At 45.3% G+C, this 21,941-nt stretch overlaps 1 protein-coding gene across 2 annotated transcripts in view; it reads left to right on the forward strand.

The window, feature by feature from the left end:
* The first annotated feature begins 2,178 nt into the window (after positions 1-2,178).
* nrp1a (neuropilin 1a) overlaps positions 2,179-21,941 on the forward strand; it is a 57,224-nt gene continuing 37,461 nt past the window's right edge. The window contains exons 1-3 of one of the 2 annotated variants that reach the window (XM_062379428.1): positions 2,179-2,703; positions 4,018-4,469; positions 5,673-5,847. In XM_062379428.1, the coding sequence (XP_062235412.1) occupies positions 4,403-4,469; positions 5,673-5,847 (242 nt within the window). In that variant the 5' untranslated portion in view covers positions 2,179-2,703; positions 4,018-4,402. Of the gene's footprint in view, positions 2,704-3,749; positions 4,470-5,672; positions 5,848-21,941 lie in introns of those variants that run through there. The other variant, XM_062379429.1, reaches the window with a different exon arrangement.

Here is a 21,941-nt window from a genome sequence, read left to right on the forward strand (position 1 = left end):
ACCCTTGTGAAATGACTCTAAGCCATTGTTCCCGTGTTATCCTGAAGACACGAAAGGCTAGTTAGTGCTGCCTTTGATAGAGATGCCCGCCACCATTTTAACATTTGTGTTATCAGCGAGGCAGAGAATTGTCAGGGCTGGGATGGGAATAAAGCCACTCGATCCTCGGCCTCCCACTCTCTAGGAATGAAAAATAATAATGTGCCGGGATTGTAGCCTTATCTTGCTCTATTGTACCACAAAAACTTTTCAAAGAGACATCTCAATACATGATGTGCATAAAACATGTCATACCCCTGAATTGAAGAGCTGCTTGCACGAGGGCAACTCAGTGATTTGCTACATTTTAGAACAGGGAGATGATAACATGTAGCACACAGTTCGAATTACTGTTACATCAAAAAGCAGACGAGAAGTGTTAAGGCTGATGCATGGGAAGACTGGCTGAAAAAATGATTTATATTAATGATTATTTCCACAGAAACCTGTCATCGGTGCACTTGTTTGTAAACCCAGCTGTGGACTCTCAAAGGCAAAGAGTGAGGTGAGCCTGTGGAGAAACGGGTGGTTCAGTGTTGGGAGAAGTTTGGCTTCAGGGCTTTCTGCAAAAAAAAAGTTGAAGAAGCAACAGCTTTCAACAGTTTGGTTTAGTTCAAGCAACAGAAATACCATGTTATGTTTGAGAAAAGTGTATGGTTTGGGGGGGTTAGACAGACCTTTTCAAAACTTTACCCACATGCAAAGTATTTTTCTTGAATTCTTGAAGGGAACCTTCTCCTATGTGCTGCTCACCAGCTCTGATGCCCCCTACAGGGCAGAAGGCTCCTAACCACAGAGACCTGCAGCTGGAAACCTCCAGTGATTGCAGTCGATTGTGCTCCAGCAGCAGATAAGTCACCCAGCCCGTGTGCTATAGGCTGAATCCTCAAGGCCTAGTGACAGAGGTTAGAGAAACAGGATTGGGGAAGTTTCAGCTAAATGAAGCCGAATCCTGTTTCAGTTCCTCTCACAGGAGAGTTGCACAATGGGGAAAAAAATATGAATGGGTGTTTTCACTGGAAGTTTCGCTGTCTCTAATGTGAACTCGGAAAACATCCACTTTCATAATGACTTCTATCAGAGATCTCTCTGGGCCTTCTCTGAAATAAGGGGTTTCAAATGAATGCACTATTTGAGGGGGTCATTCATCTTTGAAACTTTGGAGACTCCTGACATAGTTCCTCCTCTTTTTTAGACCTCTGGAATCCTTCTGTGTCCCCCTTTTATATCCATATTGTCCATGGTGTCACCCCAAGAGTCAATTTGTCCTCCAAAGGTTGTTTTTTATTCTTATCTGTGCTTTTCACAAATAATACGCTTGAAACAGGGAATTTATTTGAATAATTGTTTCCATAGTTTACTTACTTGTGTGGATCCACTCACTGACATCTATAACGTCAATGAATCCCAGATCGTGTACAGAAAGACATGCTCTCATTCATGCGTCTGTGTGTATTTTTAGTGCAGGCTGAGATGGGTGACACACACACAGAGAGAGAGTGGGAGAGAGAGAGAGAGAGAGAGAGAGAGAGAGAGAGAGAGAGAGAGAGAGAGAGAGAGAGAGAGAGAGCAGCTTCTTTGTTCATGGAAACAGCCCTGTGCACTCAGTGAGTCCTGTGGGCCCTTAAAGGCTCCCAGAAACCAGTGCATCAGCCCATATAGGCCCTCTACAGTATCCTTATGATATTGCTGTGACTTGAAGTGATGCTCAGCAGAACTTCAAGCACTTATTGTGTTTTATCGCGATCACTTTAATCATCCTATCTTATAGTGTATGTGGTTACAGGTCTGCTGGATGTCTGTGTCCCATTGGATGTCTACACTTCCACATAAGGGCAGATAAGAAAGAGTGAGCGAGTGACTCAGGGCAAAAAGACGGATTCACTCACAGGGCAGATGCAGACACGTCATCGGCTTATAGCGCATTTTTATGTCTGTGTGACTTTCTGACTCGTCCAGCAGACAGACCGGTGGGGGCAGCTGGGGGGGGGGGGGGGTCTGCATCTTGACTGCGGAGACACCCCCTACCAGCACACACACACACACACACACGCACGCACACAACCACGCGCGCCCTCGTACTCATCCCTCGTAAAGGGGCGTGTGGTGCTGGCGGGGACTCAACCCCTCTTCTCGTGCATCAGCGGAGGAGCCGAGAGCCGTGGCGCGCGGAGACACGGACTCGGGGGGGAAACTTACTACAGATCTGAGACGACTTTTCCCTTTTTTTAATCTGTTCTTATTTGCTTCCCCTTGGCATTTTGTTTGGGACCGTCTACTTGGTCAACACTGACCGGGGTGTCACTTATTGTGGCTGCGCTGAATAGGAACCAGCGAAACAAGGAGAGCCCGAGAGATCGGCGGGGAGGAGAGTGGTCTGCACGCCGAGAGGAGAGCGCGAGTCTCCGGGCTGCGGCTGTGCGTCTTTGCGCTGTAGGGAGCCGCAGGACCGGGTTGGAACCGGGCGCCGTGGTGGTTCCACGGCTTTTTTTTAAGGGGGTGTTTGAGGAATAACTTGGACTTGGTTTTGAAGGGACGATTGTGGTGACATTTGTCCAGCAGAATCGGAGGAAGCCTGTCAGATTGTACATTCTGCTCCACGCATGTTGGAAGTGGAGAGAGGAGGGCTGGATGCCTGCGGGTTTGCGAGTCCTCAAGGCGCAGGTGAATGCAGCTCTTTTTTTTTTTTTTTTTACTTATGCGTAAAATGGAAAATAAGTCTATCTTAGAATACATTTATTTTCATCATTTTATCATGTAGCATACAGTTTTACACATCTACCTGATATGATCCTACTATTGTTTCCAGCTTCCTTATATTTTATTTCTAAAATGTGAAAAATACAGCGTATATATGCTATTAAAAGTAAGTTTCTTCAGAACATATCACCGTTGTACACTGTTTGTGCAGCAGTGTTGCTGTACAGGGCTGCGTGTGCTGATGGAGGTTTCTGAACACAAGCCGGCTCCTCTCGGGGTTATGTTTCTTTTTGTGCATCCATGACCTTAAGGGCAGCCTGAAGTCAAAGACCCCCACGCTCCTTTAATTTACGCTTTAATTGATTTTCCCTAAATTACAAAGTGCCACTTTTAATGTTGTCACTGCTGTGGAGCGGGGGTTTAACCGTCGGCGCATCTGGGGAAGCTACTGGCGCATACATTGAAACGACCCGGAGCAATAAAGAACTGTTTAAATTATTGTTCTTTTTCTATTGTTTAGATCCTGAGAAAACCAATTGTGCTAAAAATACACAGCCTATGGATATGTTTCTATCTAAGCTGGGGAATCATTCGTGTGGGGAACCGATGGATTAGGAGGCGCAGGAACTTATTTTTATAGGCACTACCTCAGTTTTTCACATATAAAGATGAGTCCCAGATAGAAGCGGAGGAGGGCATCTAGAGGAAATACCCCTACAGTATTAGTCATAATCCACCCTTGCAATTCCTAAAACTAGATATGCTTTATCGCTTCGCATTTTCTCCAAACATCCCAAAAATCCTCAGTATTTGGGGAGAAATGTTCCTAGAGGGAGTCATGTTGTGTTACTACATCTGCCATTTATGTGCAGCTCCTTTTTGTAAGGGAAGATAGAGGGAGGAGGGAGGGAGGGAGGGAGGGAGGGAGGGGAAGAGAGAGTGAGTGAGTAAAAGAGAGAGAGAGAGAGAGAGTCATGTCACTTAACGGACTGCTGGCGCTCTGTGACTCAGTGTGCAGCTCCGCGTTCATATAAAGACGCGCGGCTTCTACCCACTATAGGTTATAGCTGTTTGTTATCAAGTCATATACACACCTCCTCCAGCCCCACCACTCTGATTCTACAGAGGTGGAGTGGTCTCAGTGTTGGGGAAGCGGTGTCTCCGCGCCTTTACACTCGTGTTTATATCGGTTAAAACCAGATTCGGGGAATGTCCGTTACGCACGGCAGCGGCAAGCAATCCTAACCTGCTCTGCATCTGTTTCCTCCAACTCCGCAGCCAAGGATTACCCCCAGCCCGGCCATCGTTTGACGGACTAAGGACACAAATCAGGAGCGGTGTCATTTCTCTATCGTTTCTTCGTGCGCTTTGGCTTCTTTGGAGAGGATATGGCACGGCCGGCACTGGAAAGGGGAGCGCAGCCGGCACAGGCGAGAGGAAACCGGAGCTGAATGACAGGATGCCAGCGACCTGAGCCCGCACTCAGATCACTCCCGTCTGCGCTAAAAAGACACACTTTCTGCTTTTCTCTGAAGAGTTAAGAGGAGAACAAGAAGAAGAATACTTACCAACAAAAAAAAAAAGAGAGACGCTTTTGGAGGAGTTTAATTTTAAAAGTTTTTTTGCATGCGTAATTTTATTTTTGGGGTGATTAAAAACAAGGATGCATTGTGGATTAGTCTTGATCCTGTTCACGGGAATCCTCTTGGTGGTCAAGGCTTTCAAAAACGGTAAGTGTGACATCTGATATGTATTTAAGTAAATCTTTTATGTACACTGCAAGGCTACTAATCCCAATATTTTTTTAAAAGATAAGCTCGGCCTGATCCCCACTGATCTCCTGGCAAACCCGCAAGTCGCTCACCTGCCCAGTCTGCCAACACGGGGAAACAAATCTTAGTCTCTGTTAGTTCTGTAGACGTCTTGCTTAACGCGTTTTTAGAGATTGCTATGTCTCTCTCTTTTAACAGGGTTTTTTATATTTGTCATTGTTTGACTCTTTATTGAATATTTAAAATATTCCATTTTATTTTCTTGGAATAGGCTGGGGTGGAGTTTATAGAAAAGGCTTTGATAATCTCCTATTATGTCGCATAAACCTTGAATGAGTTTACTTTTATTTACTCAATATTCATTTCTGATAATTTGTGAGACCTTTTAGAAAGTTTTCTTTAGAATTAAGAATCGGTTTTCGTTCAGCAGTAGTGACAAGCGGTAGTTTCCAAACTCAGTGTTCAGAGAGTCAGGCCAATTTCTGAACTTCCCCAAGTTCTGCAATCTCGCAGCATCAATTTGGTTTCAACCTCGCGCTGTCCCTCCTTGTCAGTCGGTTAATTCCGTCAGAGCAGGTCAGGCTGGAGCAGCAGATGCTGGAGACTTTTATAATGAAATGATGAATAGAGGCGCAAATGAAGATGTATGCGAGCAGCGGCAGCAGCGGGCCTCTGGAAAACAAAGGATTATCCCGTTTGATGATGACATGCGCTGTTTAAAGAGATTTAAAGCAATAGCCCCTAGGACTTGGTGACTGTTGGCTTCAGCAGAACTAAAGTTCCCTTGAAGTTTTTTAATTTACAGCGATTTCTAAACAATAATAAAAGCTTCCCGTTGTATTACTGTGTGTAAGTCCCTCAATAAAACCGGTGTCTACTTCATGGGCTCAGTCTTATATTCTGTTTCTATTAAAATTATTGTTAGTGAATTGTAACATTTATATTTTAAATATTATAATGACAATAGAGAATAACAAAGTGAATCGACACTGGGATATTTTTTGAGACATTCTTAGATAGTTGGATATGGGTGTTTGTGTGTTTGCGTTTGGCACTAAGCTGAACAAGTTTTCCGTTTGTATTGTTGTGGTGAAAGTCTTGTTTTCTACTCCTTCTGTTTTTAAAAAGTTTATTTTTATTCCCCCCCACTCCACTCTGCAGATAAATGTGGCGGCAACATCCGAATCTCAAACGCCAACTACCTCACGTCGCCCGGATACCCCATGTCTTATCCCCCCTCTCAGAGGTGCGTGTGGGTGATATCAGCGCCTGGCCCTCACCAGCGGATCCTCATCAACTTCAATCCGCATTTCGATCTGGAGGACCGGGAGTGCAAGTAAGAGCAGCACCACTTCTTGAATATGCAAAGCAGATGTGGTTTTTGGACCCAAAAACTAATTCATTCATTCAATCCCTGGGTCCTCAGTCTCATTTTGAAGTTGGTTTAATGAGGGATAGAGTGAAGCCTCTTATAAACATAGTTAATCTTACTTTATTTTATTTCTCAACAATTGGATAAACAATCGACCAGTATTAGCAGTTGAACAACCATCTAAAATCCATTGTTTAAAAGTACACATCATTAAACTCTTACTTTATTTTGGGAACCACAACACGAGAATAATCCAAAACACGCAATAACATAAGATTTCTTTCCGTGTGCTGGGTTGTTTACATGTGAGTTTGTCTCATGTACATGTGAGGTTTATTGCATTTACGCGCGTGTGTGACTCTCGTGCCTCCCTTTCCCACATGCCTATTGCACATGAAACTGCGCCATCTAGTGTTCACAGCCTCTTCGAAAGTGTGTTAATGTGATCCGGCTCTGGCACCACTTAGGGCGCCAGGAATGTCTCACCCCTACCATTTGGTTTTGGAATGTCCTCGCTTTTCCTCCTGGTAGAGTGAAGTCATTGGGGCATAATATTGATTTGAAGTGCAGTGCTTATGCAGAAGGCATCGGGGAGAGAGAGCGTGTGGCTAAGAAAACCACCAGAGGCCATTAACTGTCGCTATTCTTTATGCTGCACAGAAAAAAGAATGGCCATCTTAATAAAGCATTCACTCTCATTTTCCCTCTTAAAATCCCATTATTCTCCAAACAAGTGAGACATTCCAAGAATTGGAGACATTAAAGAACAAATCTCTTTTTAAATCAGCACTCATTCTGTTAATGTCAGAGTTGGAAAGAAGGACAATTATCTGCCCTCTCTTGGATTTGCTTTTACTTCGATATTAACTCAAATGGAGGACAAATTAGCCCCTATAAGTTAGATGTATTAGTTACTACCGATCCGTATTTGACTTGTAGCCACAAACTGTCACCTAGCGAAAGGCTAAGCAGCTATCCTGCTGTCAGATAGATGGTTTAAGCAGATGAAACCGGAGACAGACAGTAATGTGATGAGCCTGTGTCAGTGTGGGTGCCCCGAGGTGAGCCTTGCCTGGGCAGACCGCCTCCCTCTGATTGCCTGTCTGTGTGTCTGTGATTGTGTGTGGTTTTTTGGTGCGTGTGTCGGTGCCTCTGCCCCGCTCTGTCTCAGCTGTTTGTTTACGCTGCAGGGCTCGGGAGAGTACAGGGCTTAGCTGGATCTTGTTACTGAATCCCCGTTCCACCCAAAACCTGGACCTTGCGCTTCTTTTGTGCTCCTTGAATGGTTCCTGGATTGGTTTGCAGGGTTTGGTTATTTTCCCTTTTTAAATCCCAGATTTCATTCCCACTTTAACCTTCCCTCACTGCTGTCAGAGATTTATGGCAGATTGAATGCCGCTGTCTTTTCGAGGAAGGCTGCGCCTTCATGCTTCTTTTGGGTCCGATTTCAGCACCAGAGGGACCCTTAAACTGTCCGAGATACTGATTCAGAAATGGAGAGCGAGGAAGGGACAGGAGGAAGGGGGGGTTGCAGTAACAATGCTTGAGCTAATCAAATTAGTCGGGAATGAATTTCCTGTGTCTAAACACACACAGTAAAAAGAATTTAGCCCCGCAGGCTGTAGGAAGGCAGCTTTTTTCCAGGCTGAAAGGAGGGCGGGCTTTGAGTTTTTGCGATCCAATCATGTATCTTTTACAATTAGCTCTGCTCTTTCATTTAGCAGCCGTGTTGTGTATTGCCAGTTCATACATTTGTTAGCAGATGAAGTTTGTGTAGTCCATGTGTTTGCATATGTGTTTGTATCACTCCTTCTCACTCATTGTTTTTTTCTTCTTCTATTTGCATATTTCCTATTTGCATATTAATTACATTGGGAGCAGCCTCTGTAATAACAATAGTACGTCCAAAAGGACCTTGCTGCCTCGAGGAGCCAACAAACGGCCCGGGCTGTGAAACTTAAGTAAGGTTCTGATTCATGCGGGCCACTCAAGAGATTGCACCGGAAAACGGGGTCATCCTGACCTACAGCTTTTTCCTATTTTTAACACGGGCGAGCCTTTTCATTTTTAATGTTTTAATAGAGTGTTTTTTATGGAACTTCAGTCTCACGTCACAATACATTCCACCTTGTACGCCTTCTCTATTTGACTTTGTTTTCTTCCCTAATTTCAAATTATGGGACGTGTAACATGAGGGGATAGGTTATTGTGATAACCGCTGACAAGGCATGTCCCTGGTAACTCGATTATAAGCAAGAGAATAGTCACTTATACATCTGCAGACAGTAGGGTATGATTTGTTTTGCAGCCATCAGACTCCCTGTCGCAGCTCCACTCACCAAATCTTCCCTTACATAATGGAAATTGATGAGATCCAGAATGGCTTCCTTATCTGATGGACTGGCAGAGTGGGTGGAGGCGCAGGAGGGGTGGGGGTGCGACAATGCATGCTTCAGTGCACTGCCTTGCAATCTAATTAGTGGGCAAATGGAACACACATGTCCCACATGTCCCCCAACATGGCTGTTATCAGCAAACCAAACAAGAAGCACTCAAAGTGGTGCTCCTAGAAGAAAAACAACCTTTTCTGAGTGGAGTCTGGCCGCGGCCGTGTTGTTGCACGTGTGCACGGCCCTGGACAGGTTTGTTTGGGGGAGTGCAGAGGCCTGTATCCTGAGAGCTGGAGGAGGAAAACACTTCATCACAGAGATAAGGACACTAAGTGAGCCCTGTGATTCTGAATGCAGAACGTGTTTACCTTTCACGCGCCGCTGTAGACTTTCACAGAGCAGAGTTTCAGGGGCCACCCTCTCCACTTTCTCATAGCCAATGAGACAAAAGCGTAGCCGGCATCAAAGCAAATATTTGGAGTCAATTAGCTCTGAAAATCCGTGGGATGAGCATCTGAGCTGAGGTGAAAAACTCAGGTAAATAGATCTGCTTTCGCTCCGCTCACACCCCATGAACTCATTCTCTTCCTCTCCACCATCTGATCCGGTCGGTCAGGCTCATCTGGCTGTGGCTGCTCTTGTCAACTGAAGGAAAAATTGGGGTTTCAGTGGATTTGAGTGTGAACAAGTGACAGACAGATTTCACATGGGGCAGACTGAAGGGCAATATATCACACACATATTTTCTTATAGTCTGATAAACTTAGAGCTTCTAGACTTTTGAGCTCACTTAAACCTAGAGAAAGACCTTGAGAGTGTTTCATCCTGAGCTGCAGGCTGTTTTCCCCACCCTCCTTCACTCCTGCTGACATGAAGAGGTGAACCGGCTTTCCATATGATGTACTCCTGACAACATCATGAATCATAGATGGCATCGGATATGCTGACCAGACCAAAAACCAGTTCCCGCACTTCTCTGGCAAAGCCTCTGGAAGCCAGCGAGTCAGTCAAGGCGGCATTGTGTTGTTTCGGAGGAGCAGACGCGAGGGGTTAAAAACACAGTGAGATAGTGTGTCCTTCTTTTCTGTCTGGATGGTATTTTTTGGACCTCGCAGAAATTCCACTGTGATAGTCCGTGCAGTGGGCGGTGGGGGGGTTTCAGAGATGTATGGCAGAGTGGTACTAAGCAGTGGAGATATTTGAGGAATGTCTTCTCAAACACCCTTTTGTGGGGGAGATTGTGTAGAAAGTCAGCAAGAGTCTCCTGCCTGGTCATGCATCAAAAGTCTGCTCGAAAAGCACATTTCTCTTCTTTTTTTTATTGTCTCCTTTCTCTGTCCCTTCCACCCCGCTCTCCTGCTGAGCAGCCCCTGTGGAAGGCAAACATTCTCTGCTGTGCACCCTCTACAATAGACATCCTGCCTGCCCTGGCATTCCTGACCAGGCCCGGACTCCAGAGATGACTAACAGGAGCTTGGGAAGGGAGGGGGTGCAGAGTATTAACCCTGCTCTAGATCTATAGTTGGCTCTTTCTTTCTCATGTGGCATCCCACCAGCTCCTCTCATATGTTCATAGTGCAGAACAAAGAGGGCCACCTGTTCCCTAAGTGAGAGTAGACAGAGGAGGCTTTAGGGAAAGGATCCTCTTGGTCACTTTCCTTAATTCCTCAGTTCCCCCTTCCACCTGAATAGCAGCAGTGCCCAGATAAAGCGCAGTGGAGCTTCACAGCTGGAGGGGTAAGGAGCTGTGACTCCTCCCTGCATCTGAAAACAGCGGTTTCTCCCCACTCACTGCTCTCTCACGCTCCTCTGCAAGGCAACCATGGGCAAATAAGGAGAAGTGGGCCGTGTGACCATTTATCAGCCGTTGTCATGGAGGAAAATAAATACGGCAGGAACGCAAAGAGAACCTTTTTTTTGTAACAAGGCTGGAGGCTTTTAAAGAGGGGAAGTGCTGTGACCTGCAGGGGCCGAGGGGACGAGGCCTCAGAGTGACACGGATTGTTGGAGATACTCATGGCCTGTTAGCAGACATTTATTTCTGTTGTTGATGTGTGCCTCTCTTCAAAGTGTGTGTCAGAGCACATACACGCAGGGGGAGTTGAAAGCCTCGCCGCGGAATAGGCACAGCAAAACAAAGAGAGCCTACGGCGACACCACTTCTTTTAACGACCAGCTTTGACAAAAGCGGCTGAAATTATGCACCTTGCATTTCCCACAGCTATAGACTCCCACAGCTCACAACAATGGAAATCAAATTACACCTGAAATTACATTGCGCTTGAAAAAGAAATTGCTCGTCAAAAGCGTCTCAAAGAGCAACCCACTTTGAATTTATCTTGTTTGAACTCCACAGCAATTACTCCAAACCCTTGTTTTGTCAGCACGGTAAAACTTACAAAATTACTTCTCCGCTTAAATTTCTGTATGCAATATTTCTATTCTATTTCCTATCTGCAAACATGACCGTTTATGATGCAGGCGAGCCATTCAAAGCGTATGAGAGCTGCAGAGCTGATAAATGTAACGCTTTGACCTTGTTAATTAACCAGAGGGCAGAAAAGACAGGACAGCAGACAGAGATGTTGCATCAGAAAGCCGTTGACCTTCACTGTCATTACTCTCTCTCTCTTCTCCTTTGTCTCTTTGAAACATAAAGGGTTACTCCCTGGCTAATGAGCAGGATTAAAGTAGGTCTGTGCACATGTGTGCTTGCATGCATGCAGTACGTGTGTGTGTGTGTGTGTGTGTGCAAGTGACCGTTGGTTGAGGGTCTTTTTTTTCTCCTTCTTCATCTGCCAGTGAAGTGTTTCACCTTGGCTGTGGCTTGGAAGGGCAGCCTGATTGAAAAGCTTTCTGGCTGTGGCATCTGCCATCCTCCCCACTGCTCTGTCACCACTTTGATTCATGCACAACCTGACCACAACCGGGAGGCGAGCCACTCTACCTCACAGCGGGAGGGAGGTCCACTTCACAGTGGAGGAGAAGGAAAAAAAGGAGCGAGTGAGGAAGGGAGGGAGAGGAAGAGAGACGGAGACAAGACCAGGCCCGTGCTCATAAATAACCTGCTGGATACTCAGTCACATATCTGAAGCAGCACAAAAGCATCATACAGTCTCATGTGTCTGTCTGTTTTGTCTTTCATCTCGATGGAGGAGAGTGAACAGCTTGTGTTTGCCAGGGATTGAGTGTCACTAAGCTGTTTCTGGCAAACGGCTGGTGATTTTTCTTTTTCTACGACGACTTCTTTTTCTTTCCAAGCCCAAACCGACACAAGTCTCCCTATATGGAAGTTTCTTGTGGAATGGAGTCGCGGCCCACACATCTAAGAGATGTCAGGCGTATGCTCTTTTACTTTTTTATCCAAAACAGATTGCTAGAAAAGAAGCCGTATGGAGAGGCTGGTGATTAGAGGACAACATTGGGTAATCTCAGCTCTCTATCTGGACACGCATTTATTGACTGCGAGAAAATTCATACTCGTTTCCCTTCCTGCGCCGATGAAAAAGCATTAAACACTGGGGCTGCAATTCAATTACGTGTTTCTGTTTCCAAAGGACAGTTGGCAATAAGCACCATCTCCCCCCCTCTCTCTGCCTCATATAATATAATTAGCAACAGGTTTTCCTCTCTCGCCTTGTTTTTTCCTCTCCATCAATTGCTGATTTCTCAGTTTATGAGTCTGCATGGGTAAACACAAGAAGTGATAGAGAGGGTGAGTGGATTAAGAATAATTAGAATTCATGATATGTAGGTTACAGAGAAGTTGCAGGTCGTGGATTACTTTCAAACACTATCTCCTATATCTCCTATGTCTCACTCGTCCACAGGAGAAATGAGAGTTCTTCTTGGTTGAATTGATGAAGGAGTTCTGGATGCTTTTATACATTGTGTCCAGGCTTGTCAGACATGTTTCCTTCAGTGGTCTAACCTTGAATGGGGCTCATGATTTTGATTGATGGGGCTGTGCTCCTACGCAGCCTGTTTTTTCCCCCCCAACACCCCGGTGCTCACAGATTCACGAGGGGTGACCGGCAGGAGGGGGCCACAACAGCCACAGCGTTCCTTACTCAAACAATCAAGCCAGTCCCTGAAGGGCCTCAGGGTGAAGTAAAGTTTGTTTGCAATGGGTAAGAGGGTAGGTAGGTAGGAAGTAAAGCCATGGACTCTCCTGTCTCTGCGCCAGATCCCTGGGGTCATTTTCGGTTACTGTGTTTGCGCTCAGCAGGCTTTCGTGGCCTGCTGGTGTTTCGCCACCACTCAATTCGGCCTGATTCGGTCGGGGTGGCAAGCAGACAGTGATTGATGGGGCGGTACCCCACCGCTCTCTGATTGAGTCAGAGCACTCACAATCCCTCGCTTTGTTTGTCTTTCGCTTGATCTCTCCTCACTAGATTGGCTACACTAGTTTTTTGTCTTTCTTTTACACCACAGCCACCACTCCTTTTTTTTTTTCTCACGGCTCTAATTCTTTTGTTCGATGACAGTAATTGTAAAAAAGGAGTGTAAATTTAGCCCCAAGGCAACCATTTGTGGCATTATCACAGCAGGGTAATCCTGAAATAGTTATTAGAAGCCTTCATGTCTGGCTCTGTGCCCGACCGGCCTCTTCAAGAATGACCCCTGCTTGGAACAAGTGACAAGAAGGCTCCGCATACTTACTTACACAATCTCACCAGGAAGCAGAAGGCAATGATACTACTAAGACTGACTTCCTCCCAAGTTGACAGGAAACTTTGATCGCGGGGCCTGAAGTTGGGAGAGTCACCTTGCTCTCCATATGCTGGCCAGGGCTGGCTGGCCATCAGCACTTAGATCAGCCCAGTAATGCCAAGCATTCCGTCCCTCTGCCCGACACCACAGAGGAGATGCACTGCTTGGCATGTGGCCCTCACAGCGCGGAATGTTTGGCTTTCAAAGTGCTGCATCATTGGAAAATCTGAGTTCTTTGTTCGAAATGGGAACAATGCAGCCATCAGAGTCAAATGTAGGATGTGGTTTTAAACGGTAGATATTGCAACCAACGGCTGATCCGCATTGGAAGAAAATCTGGCAACAACATGAAAATATGTGTCCATTGTAAAAAACTGTATTTTTAACACCATCCCCTTTCCTCTTCCTGTTAAGAACCAGGAAAAGCTTGTCTTGTCTCGAAGTTATTGTGTGGTTTAAGGTCACATGTGTTTGCTGCTGGATGTTTGTGCATGTTGTACACACCGAGGGGGACAATCCCAGTCCTCGATAAGGGTTTTCTCAGGGCCCATTCCCTCTCCCCTGCTCCCAGCCAAGTGGCTGCATGTCCAGCCAGATGACCGGGTCATCGAGCACTCAGCCCAGACTGCTCTCTCACCCCTCAACCCCAGCCTCCTCCACAGGCTGCAGGGATGACAAAGAGAAGAAAGAGGAGGGGGCGCATGGTGGGGCCAGATGGGTTGTTTAATTGAATAATTCCCAGTGCAGTTATTACCACTATCGCCCTCGAGCCTTCTTTCCTTTGCGGAGCCATGTCAAAGAATCTTACGGGGAGCATATGCATCACACCACTGGACCTTGCAGTGTTGACAAATGTTTGCCAACCACCTCTATCAGCTATTTGCACCATTTATGTATTTAGTTTTTATTCCTTCACCGCTTCCATCAACTCGCATGCCTTCACACTCTTTCTTATTTTGTCTATCTCCCTCAGCAGTCAGTCTTACTTACTTCCTGCCCATTGTGGAGAGGAAAGAGTGTTTTGAATGGCACCCAAAGCTTTACCTCCAACTGACCCCTGGCTCAACTCTGCTTCTCCCTTCCCTTCCTCCTCTCCTCTCCTCTCCTCCTCTGCTCCTGCTTTCTTTGAACGTGCCCTGCTCCTCCCGCACACGCACACACATATGGGCTGTGTGTATGTGCCGGGTTGTGCACTTTGTCGTTGTTGTTTTTTTCTCGTCAGCCCACATAATGTGAAGTCACGTAGCATTCACTCGGCTAATCTAAGTCCCATGCCAGGCTCATTGGGTCACTGGCTCAAGGTTGTTTATGGTCATGCACATGTTTCCTCATGTTCCCTCTTGTCACATGGTTCCAGCGCGCTGAATCATAATCATGTGCATCCTACACATGCAGTCATGAACAGGATATCCTGTGCTCACCTGAAATAACCTTCATTTTTATGCTTCTCTCAAAATAAAATGTGATATGGTTCTTGGACGATCAGCGTCATGACTAAGTTCTTTTCTGAAAGGTAACTCCAGATAATTTCAAGATTCCCTGCGCAGTCAGTGGGTGCATTGACTGACCAGAGAATCTCCTGCTGTGTTGCTCATATTCGAAAGGCAAACTCAGGAGAATTTAAGGACCCCATTGTGCAGACATTAAGGAAACAGCTCATGTGATGATTAACTGAGCTTCAAACAGGGTCTTATTTGTTTCACCGACTTTCATTTAGTTTGTAATGAGAATGAATGAATGTACCTGTGTTTGATTTGCTACAGGCAGAATGGATTTATATTCTCAAGGCAACTAATTTGGTCCCAACTGTGTTGATAATAGCACTTAAATAAAAATGTCTTGCATTGCTTTCTCCAGGTAGTGCTCGCTGGTTCACACTGGTTCCCTCATGACGATTTGTGCCCTCAGAATATGCATATGGTTTGTTTCTCAGAGGTGATTCACATGGGGGCTGTGCCAAATAATATCACGACGGCCTCTCCTGGGCGAGGGTGTAATATTATGAGAAGTTCTCAAACGTACAGTATATATTGTGAACTGCGATGTAGGCTGTGGGTGCTTTGAGTCTTCATTATACAGTCAGGCTGGTAGAGGCTGCCTTGTGCACCCTCTGTGCAGGCCGTGCATGTATTCCTGCAACTGAGTCTCACAGGAGCCTCTGAGAGGGAGTAGGTGACGAGAGCGGGGAGGGGACAGTTTGTTTAAAAGACAGTATCAGGCCCGATATACCGCATTGTCCCCTTTCTCCCAGTGCCCTGATATTTTTACCCTTGACCCCTGATTGTTGTGACGACGAAGCATCATTTGAGCCGTGCCGCGGACCCCTGCGGAGGAGTCTCTCTTCTCTCACCTCTGCCTGCCCTCCTCTCCTGTGTAATCTAAGATCCTCTCAAATGTCAAGGTGGGACAAATGGGAGCCATTCCCTCCTGTAATGGCCCCAGAAATGGGCTGGAGTGTTTCTCTTTCCCTCCCTCTCTTTGTCTCTTTCCTCTTTCAGAAAACACGCCTTTTCATCCCTTTCTATCTTACTGCGTGGCTTTCTTTCTTTGTATTTTTCAGACTCCCATAGCAATTTCCTGCTTTTCTTTTTTGGCCTTTTGTAAATTGAATCACAGAGTTTCTGGCTCTGGTGTTTTAATATGTTAAAGCTTTTTAGGACTGGGTGTAGCACTGACATATTGCATAACGGCTTTCACTAAAAATTACATATAATAAGGCCGTTTCGTCACTGTGGCTTAACTTCTAAGAAGTATTTCTAGAAATTTAGCCCAAGGATTTGTGGTTTAATTTGAAAAATCCTACATTCGGAGCCTGAATATTCATATCTGCACACTAAATTAGATACATATGGAGCGCTGCTGTATGCTACGCAATTTCATTTCTGAAGCTCACTGAGCAGAGAAAAAAAAATAAATGTGTATTTCTGTTTTGCCAAGGGCAGTTTTCAAACTTATTGTACTTATTCTCGCTGTATTCATGATAAGAAGATGTGTGATAGGAGAGAAATGTGTGGCTACGTGGGATATCCCAACCCTGCTTACCATTGTAGCTATTATAAACAGCTTTCATACAGTCTGTTGAACTGTTCACATCAGCAGTGAAGTATTTTTTTATCTATTAAAAAAATCCAAAAGAAAATATAGCAATAATAATAGAATCAAAATGGCAGCTTCCAACTTTCTACTGCATTCATAGATGGGATATTAACACATAAATACATGCTGAGGTCTTATAATATTATATTTAGAGGTATTTTATAAAGAAACTAACATTCTGTGTTTTGAACATTTCTTAAAAACAATCTAATTTAGAAATACCCTGTGCAGCTTGATAACCATTTATTGTTCTTGTCTTCTGGGGGTTAATAGGATTTATCCCACTCCAGCAATAATACCTTTGTGAAAAATGCAGTCAAGGTAGTTCTCTGGGAGCAGGAATCACACATTTTGGAAGCATCACAACAAACAGTCTAGTTTCAACCCAGTCAACCACTTAAAATAAATAATGAGACCTTTGAATATCTTCAAGTCAGCTGTGTTAGGCCAAATAAGACACATGAGCTTTTTTTATCCCTACTTTTATCTTTTACTCTCACTTCTATAATCCCATTATAGTGACCTATTTGTCACGACTTGCAGAAAATCCCCCCGTAGGGTAGAAGCCTCCCTCTGTCTATCTGTCCTTATATTTCTGAATAAATGAGTATGGTGCATGTTGCAGAGGGAGAGGGATGCAATAATTGAGCCTAAATAGCCAAATTCATTAATTTGATTGTTGGCGACAGCAGACCTCTCGACAGTGTAATTAGGAAAGCTAATGGATAGAGGCATGTTAAATCCATCAATGCTAATGATAATTGCTGTTTGGGAAAGCGACACTGCTCCACAAACGTGTGGCCAAGGCCGCCACAAAATCAGAACCAGCCGCGATATCTAAAAATATGACAGATCTGACTCTCGCCGTGTGGGGGTGACACCCAAAGAGGCACGTTGGCCGGGTGCAGCTGGGCCGTCTGGGCGGGTAATCTACATCTTTTCATCCATCTTTTTTAACTTCAATCCATCCATGTGGCAGGGAGGCGGTGAGCAAAGCAATCATGAACCTCTCCCCTCACAGACAAGGAACCACTTCTGAACCCATCAGCTCTGATTGGTCGGTGGTTTATCCTGCTCGGTGGGTTGGCACGTTCTGCGGCCTTCTTTTTTGCGGATTCAGAAGTAGAGATCAGTGCAGAGACTGATAGCTTAAAAAAGCTCCCAAATTTGTAATGCCTTATGGTCAAGCTGGTTTAATGATGAGGTCTCTCCCTTCAATAAAAAAACTTAACAAGGGTTACCACTGGGGCTAATGTTTTTAGCGTGGACCTGGTTTTACTACCCCGTTTATTTAGCTCTTCCTCGTCTGTCCAGGCAAGCTGACGTTTGGGTCATTACAACTGGCCTGGCTCTGGGGAGGAAGAGGGAACTTGTTATTCTAGTCCGGGTTAATGAATGTCACATGCAAGAAGGGGAGGGGCCAGTATGGGAGAGAAAGCGGAGAAAGAGAGACCATTTTATTCCAGTGATATGTCCCCTCCAGGCTTGGAAAAAGTAAGTCGCAGATCAGCTTGTCTCGGGCCCCATTGTACAAGCATTAATGATATTTTCCTGGAGCCCCAATGACAGTTTGTTAGCGGGAACTCATTAGCACCTGAAGTCTCCGGCTGGAGTTTTCTGACAGCTGACAACAAGGTCCTTTTATCCTGCTAAGCCTCCATGGGCCTCCCAGAGCCGTCCCAAGCATGTTGTTCAGGCCTTTCCACCTGTGTTACTTAGAGATGTTTTGACATGTTGCAGGTGACATGTTTTCATGCAACAGCAATATTATACCGTGGCAGCCACATGAAAAACAGAATGCCAGCAAAATGCGTGAGGCATTTGTTCTACACGCAGCTCAGAGCTGCAAGAGAGTTATGACACAAAAAGAGCTCTGGTTCTGGGGCTTTCCACAGAATGCTTGAGCTTATAAATGGTCTGATTAAGAAATCTAACCAACTGTTTGAGGCTTATACAGTCTGTCTTAGCGTTATTCCATTGCCTCAGATTGTATTTCTCTTTGTAGAACCATATCAAGCGGACATTTATAGAGGGAGGAAAGATTATTTCCATGGGAAAGCTTCAGGCAATATAATTGTTATATTGTTAGGCCAGTGGTTTGTCGCCTTCTCTTTGGCTTCGCAATGAGGGCTAATGTTCTCGTTTGACACTGGCGGATTGCTTTCTCTCTGTGCCTGAAGAAAGACGGCAAGCTAATACATTTGAATCGGTGAAGCGAAGGTCGTAGAGAATTACATTCGCCGCCGCCCCCCCCCGCCCTGCATCACCCCCAACCCCTCTCTCTTTTTTTTCCCTCTTAATTTCCCCACTGGATTGGCAAACCGTTTTGACTATTAGCACTGTGTTAGGTGGCTCACTGTATGTGTGTAATCATCTGTGCGTGTGGGTTGTGGTGTGCTGACAGGCCCACCCACACCCAAAGCAGACTAGACAGATAAATAGGTGCCTGGCTTAACTGGATTCTATTGTCATGAGGAATAAGAACAACAACGGCAGCATAAAAAAAAAAAAAATCACCACACATGCCCCTGAGAATCTAAGTTTAACTTGACAGGACAGGAGGACATAGATAAGAGGCAAAAACCCGAAGGCTTACAAATAGGCCGTGTTCTTGTTCTTCTTTTGGAGATTGTTAACTGTCCTCCATTTTTCCCCAAAGACTCCCAACCCTAGATGCAAGTCCCCACAGGTGTTTAGAGAAAAGGATTAGAGCTGCATTTAACACAACTGGCAACAGGAGAGCCTTTCATAGGCGTCACACTGCCCCGCCAAGTGTTTCCCATAATGTCTTCCAGATGATAAGGGCCTGGATAAAGTGTTTGGACCTACTGGTGCAGAACCACTGGAGTTCTGGCCAACACACCAGTCATTTAGTCACAAATAGAGATGTTTTAGACGTGTCGTCTGTCTTAGAGCGCGGCGAGGACCCCCCCCCCTCCAGGGCAAATTCTCTCTTCCATCTGCATCCTGTCTCCCAAGGCGCCGCCTTTACGAGGACCGTGCGTGCTGATAACGCACCAGGGTGAAAATGCAATGAACAGATTTTCTGGAGGTGCGACGAGTTGACAGAGGCAACAATGGGATTATTTCTCTCGTTTGGATGGTGAACAGAGACTCTGTGAGGACAGGCTAAATGAAAGCATGAGCTGATTGGCTTCTGTCCACATGCACACATATGTTTATGAGCTGTTCGAACACTCGTTTGCACATATATCATGCATATGTGCAGAGAGACAACATAATTACACACACACAAACACTTGCTCAGCTCCTTCAGCTGTACTGCAGCTTGCTCTTCTCTCCTCTTCATCTTAGCGATGCATCTAGGCATCAATTTTTTAAGGCGTCTGGCAATGCTCAGCTTTTGGCAGTTGCAGGGGAGGAGTCAGATAGCTGCAGAGACCGAGGCTCTGAGGTGAATTATAAGTCTGCTGATAGAGCAGAGCAGACCCACAGAAAGATTGATGCTCTCTGTTGTGAGCTGTGAACCGAGAGAAGGAGAGGAGAGGCGGAGGAGAGGAAGAGTAGGAGAGGGAGAGGAGAAGCAGAGTAGTAGAGGGAAAGGAGGAGAGGGGAGGAAGAGTAGACGAGGGAGAGGAAGAGTAGAGGGAATTTATTTCAGCAAAAGAAACAATTTGGGGAAGAAAACTTACTGCTACATCTTTTTAGAATCTGTTTAGATAAATACTGGCCCATTTATTGCAGACTGTGACATAAGACATGTAAAAATACCTTTAATTCAATTTTGACTGTAAAAGACTTAACTGGTGACTTAACTCGACAATGACAACATTAGAGCAGAAACAGGATCCCTGCTTCAGGGGAGGCCGTTAAACTAAATAATGAGAAACTCCCTGGCCGTTAAGCCCTGAAGCCGTGGAGGAGGATAACATTGTAAACACCATGTGAAACTAGTACATTTTTTACAGAGCTGCAGCTGATAAAGTAGCTGAAACAAAGTGGTACTTGTGAAGGCTCTGCTTCTGAAATCCAAGCAAAGAGCAACAAGGAAAAAGCCAAATAACTCAAGCAGGGGATTTCACAGAGCAAGCAACATAAATGAAAGGACTGGGCTCCTAAAGGATTTTAAGCAGTTTGATCTGAAGTGGTGGGAGCTATATTTTGCCAGTTTTTGATGAAAGTTGTAATGCAGCTTGAATGGCTGTATGAGCGGACTGGAGCTGAATATATCAGGGCACACAGGCAGTTGTTGGATTGGATTTACAGACTGCAGTTCTCCTGCCACATACAGAACCAATCCTTCAACCTGAGGCGCTGGAATTTAAAGAGACAACGAATAAGAGGAGACTCATGTTGCATGTTGACAGCTTCATATCACCTCAGATCACTGTTCAGAAAGACGAGGGAAGTCATCCATCCACCCGCTCTTCTTTGCAACATTTGTCTCTTATGTCCAACTCCACATTTAGTTACACTCGGTCTTTCCCCCGGTTTTGCTGACTCCCACCAAAGGCCAAAATAATTCCCCACCTCCCCTAATCCCCTCTGGCAATTTAGTTTCTGTTCAGTGAATTTGAAGCAGGTGAAGGAAACCATTTTCATACGAAAAAAGTCAAAATTGGTGCATGCGGAGACATGTCGAGGCCCACCTCAGGGACCTCACCCACCCTGAGCCATCATTCAAAGTGTAAATCGCCTTTTTTGTGCAAAATCCTGTGAAATAAGTGAGTTCAGAATCGTTAAGGAGGCGCAATGTTTTGACAGTAATTTAGGAATTAAGTAAAACTGTGAAAATAGGCCCCTTTGCCCATAGGGCACATATTTTCTGAGAAAACAGAAGGCGCATTTGTACGACTAAATGTGCCTGCTCACCTGTTGCACATTATACCTAACATAAATTCAAATGTATTAATGTAGTACTATGTGTGGATTGCATATTATTTTTTTCTTCAACTGGTTTCTGGTGAAGATGGAGTGCGCGGCAGCAGGTCATCGGGGTTTGGGCAGGAAAATGTTGGATAGGTGGCGTGCATAGCTGAAAACTTGGCGTGAACAGACGCTATGAGCAATTAGGATCCATGGAAACCTGAACCAGAATCTGCTATGAGAGGGGCGCTCGCCTCGTCACTCCCAGACAAAACACAGCACGGAAAAGTCATCTAAATCATCGTGCAAACACACACACACACGTGCAGGCGCTGGAGTACAACCAAGTCCTGCACTTTATGTTCCCTCTTAATAACCGCCTGAAAACATAAACAGAGATAACTCGAGGCTGTTTGGACCACCCTCGCTGATAGTCACTCTCATTTCTCCTCTGCCATCCTGGTTGGCACTCTACATTCTGTGTGCGTGTGCTTGAGTGTGTGCGTCAGTTCCCGTTCCCACTCTCTTTTCAGAGCTGTTTTCCTCCTCTGCTCCCAAACTCTGCGACAAGTCAATTAGGCGGCTGCTCCCTTCAATAGCCGTAGGTCTGACATTCCATTTGAATGTGATGTTTCTGTGTGGGTGTGTGTTTAAATAGCTTTACCACCTGCTCTGTCTATACCCCACCATCCTAAGCCAAAGGCCAAAATATAATCACTCTCGATTCTCTCATAGTCTCTTCAAGAAAGTCACAGACACACTGTCAGAGTTGTCCTGAGGTTAAGTAACACATAGACAACTGTTCAGCTGAAGTTCAGTAGTTAAAGCTGTTACATAAACCTGACCTGAGCACTGTCGGGAGTACACAACCTGTGTGTGTGTGTGTATGTGTGTGTCAAGTCGATGAAATCAAAGCCGCCCACCTGTTCTCCCAGTTTTAACCTGAGACCTCATTAGTACACAGTGTTTTATTTCCACTACATTACCTGTACAATTTGTTGTGTTGCTGTGTCTGTGTGTGTGTGTGAGTGC

This window comes from Platichthys flesus, chromosome 21 (assembly GCF_949316205.1).
Source record: "Platichthys flesus chromosome 21, fPlaFle2.1, whole genome shotgun sequence".
Classification (NCBI taxonomy): Eukaryota; Metazoa; Chordata; class Actinopteri; order Pleuronectiformes; family Pleuronectidae; genus Platichthys; species Platichthys flesus.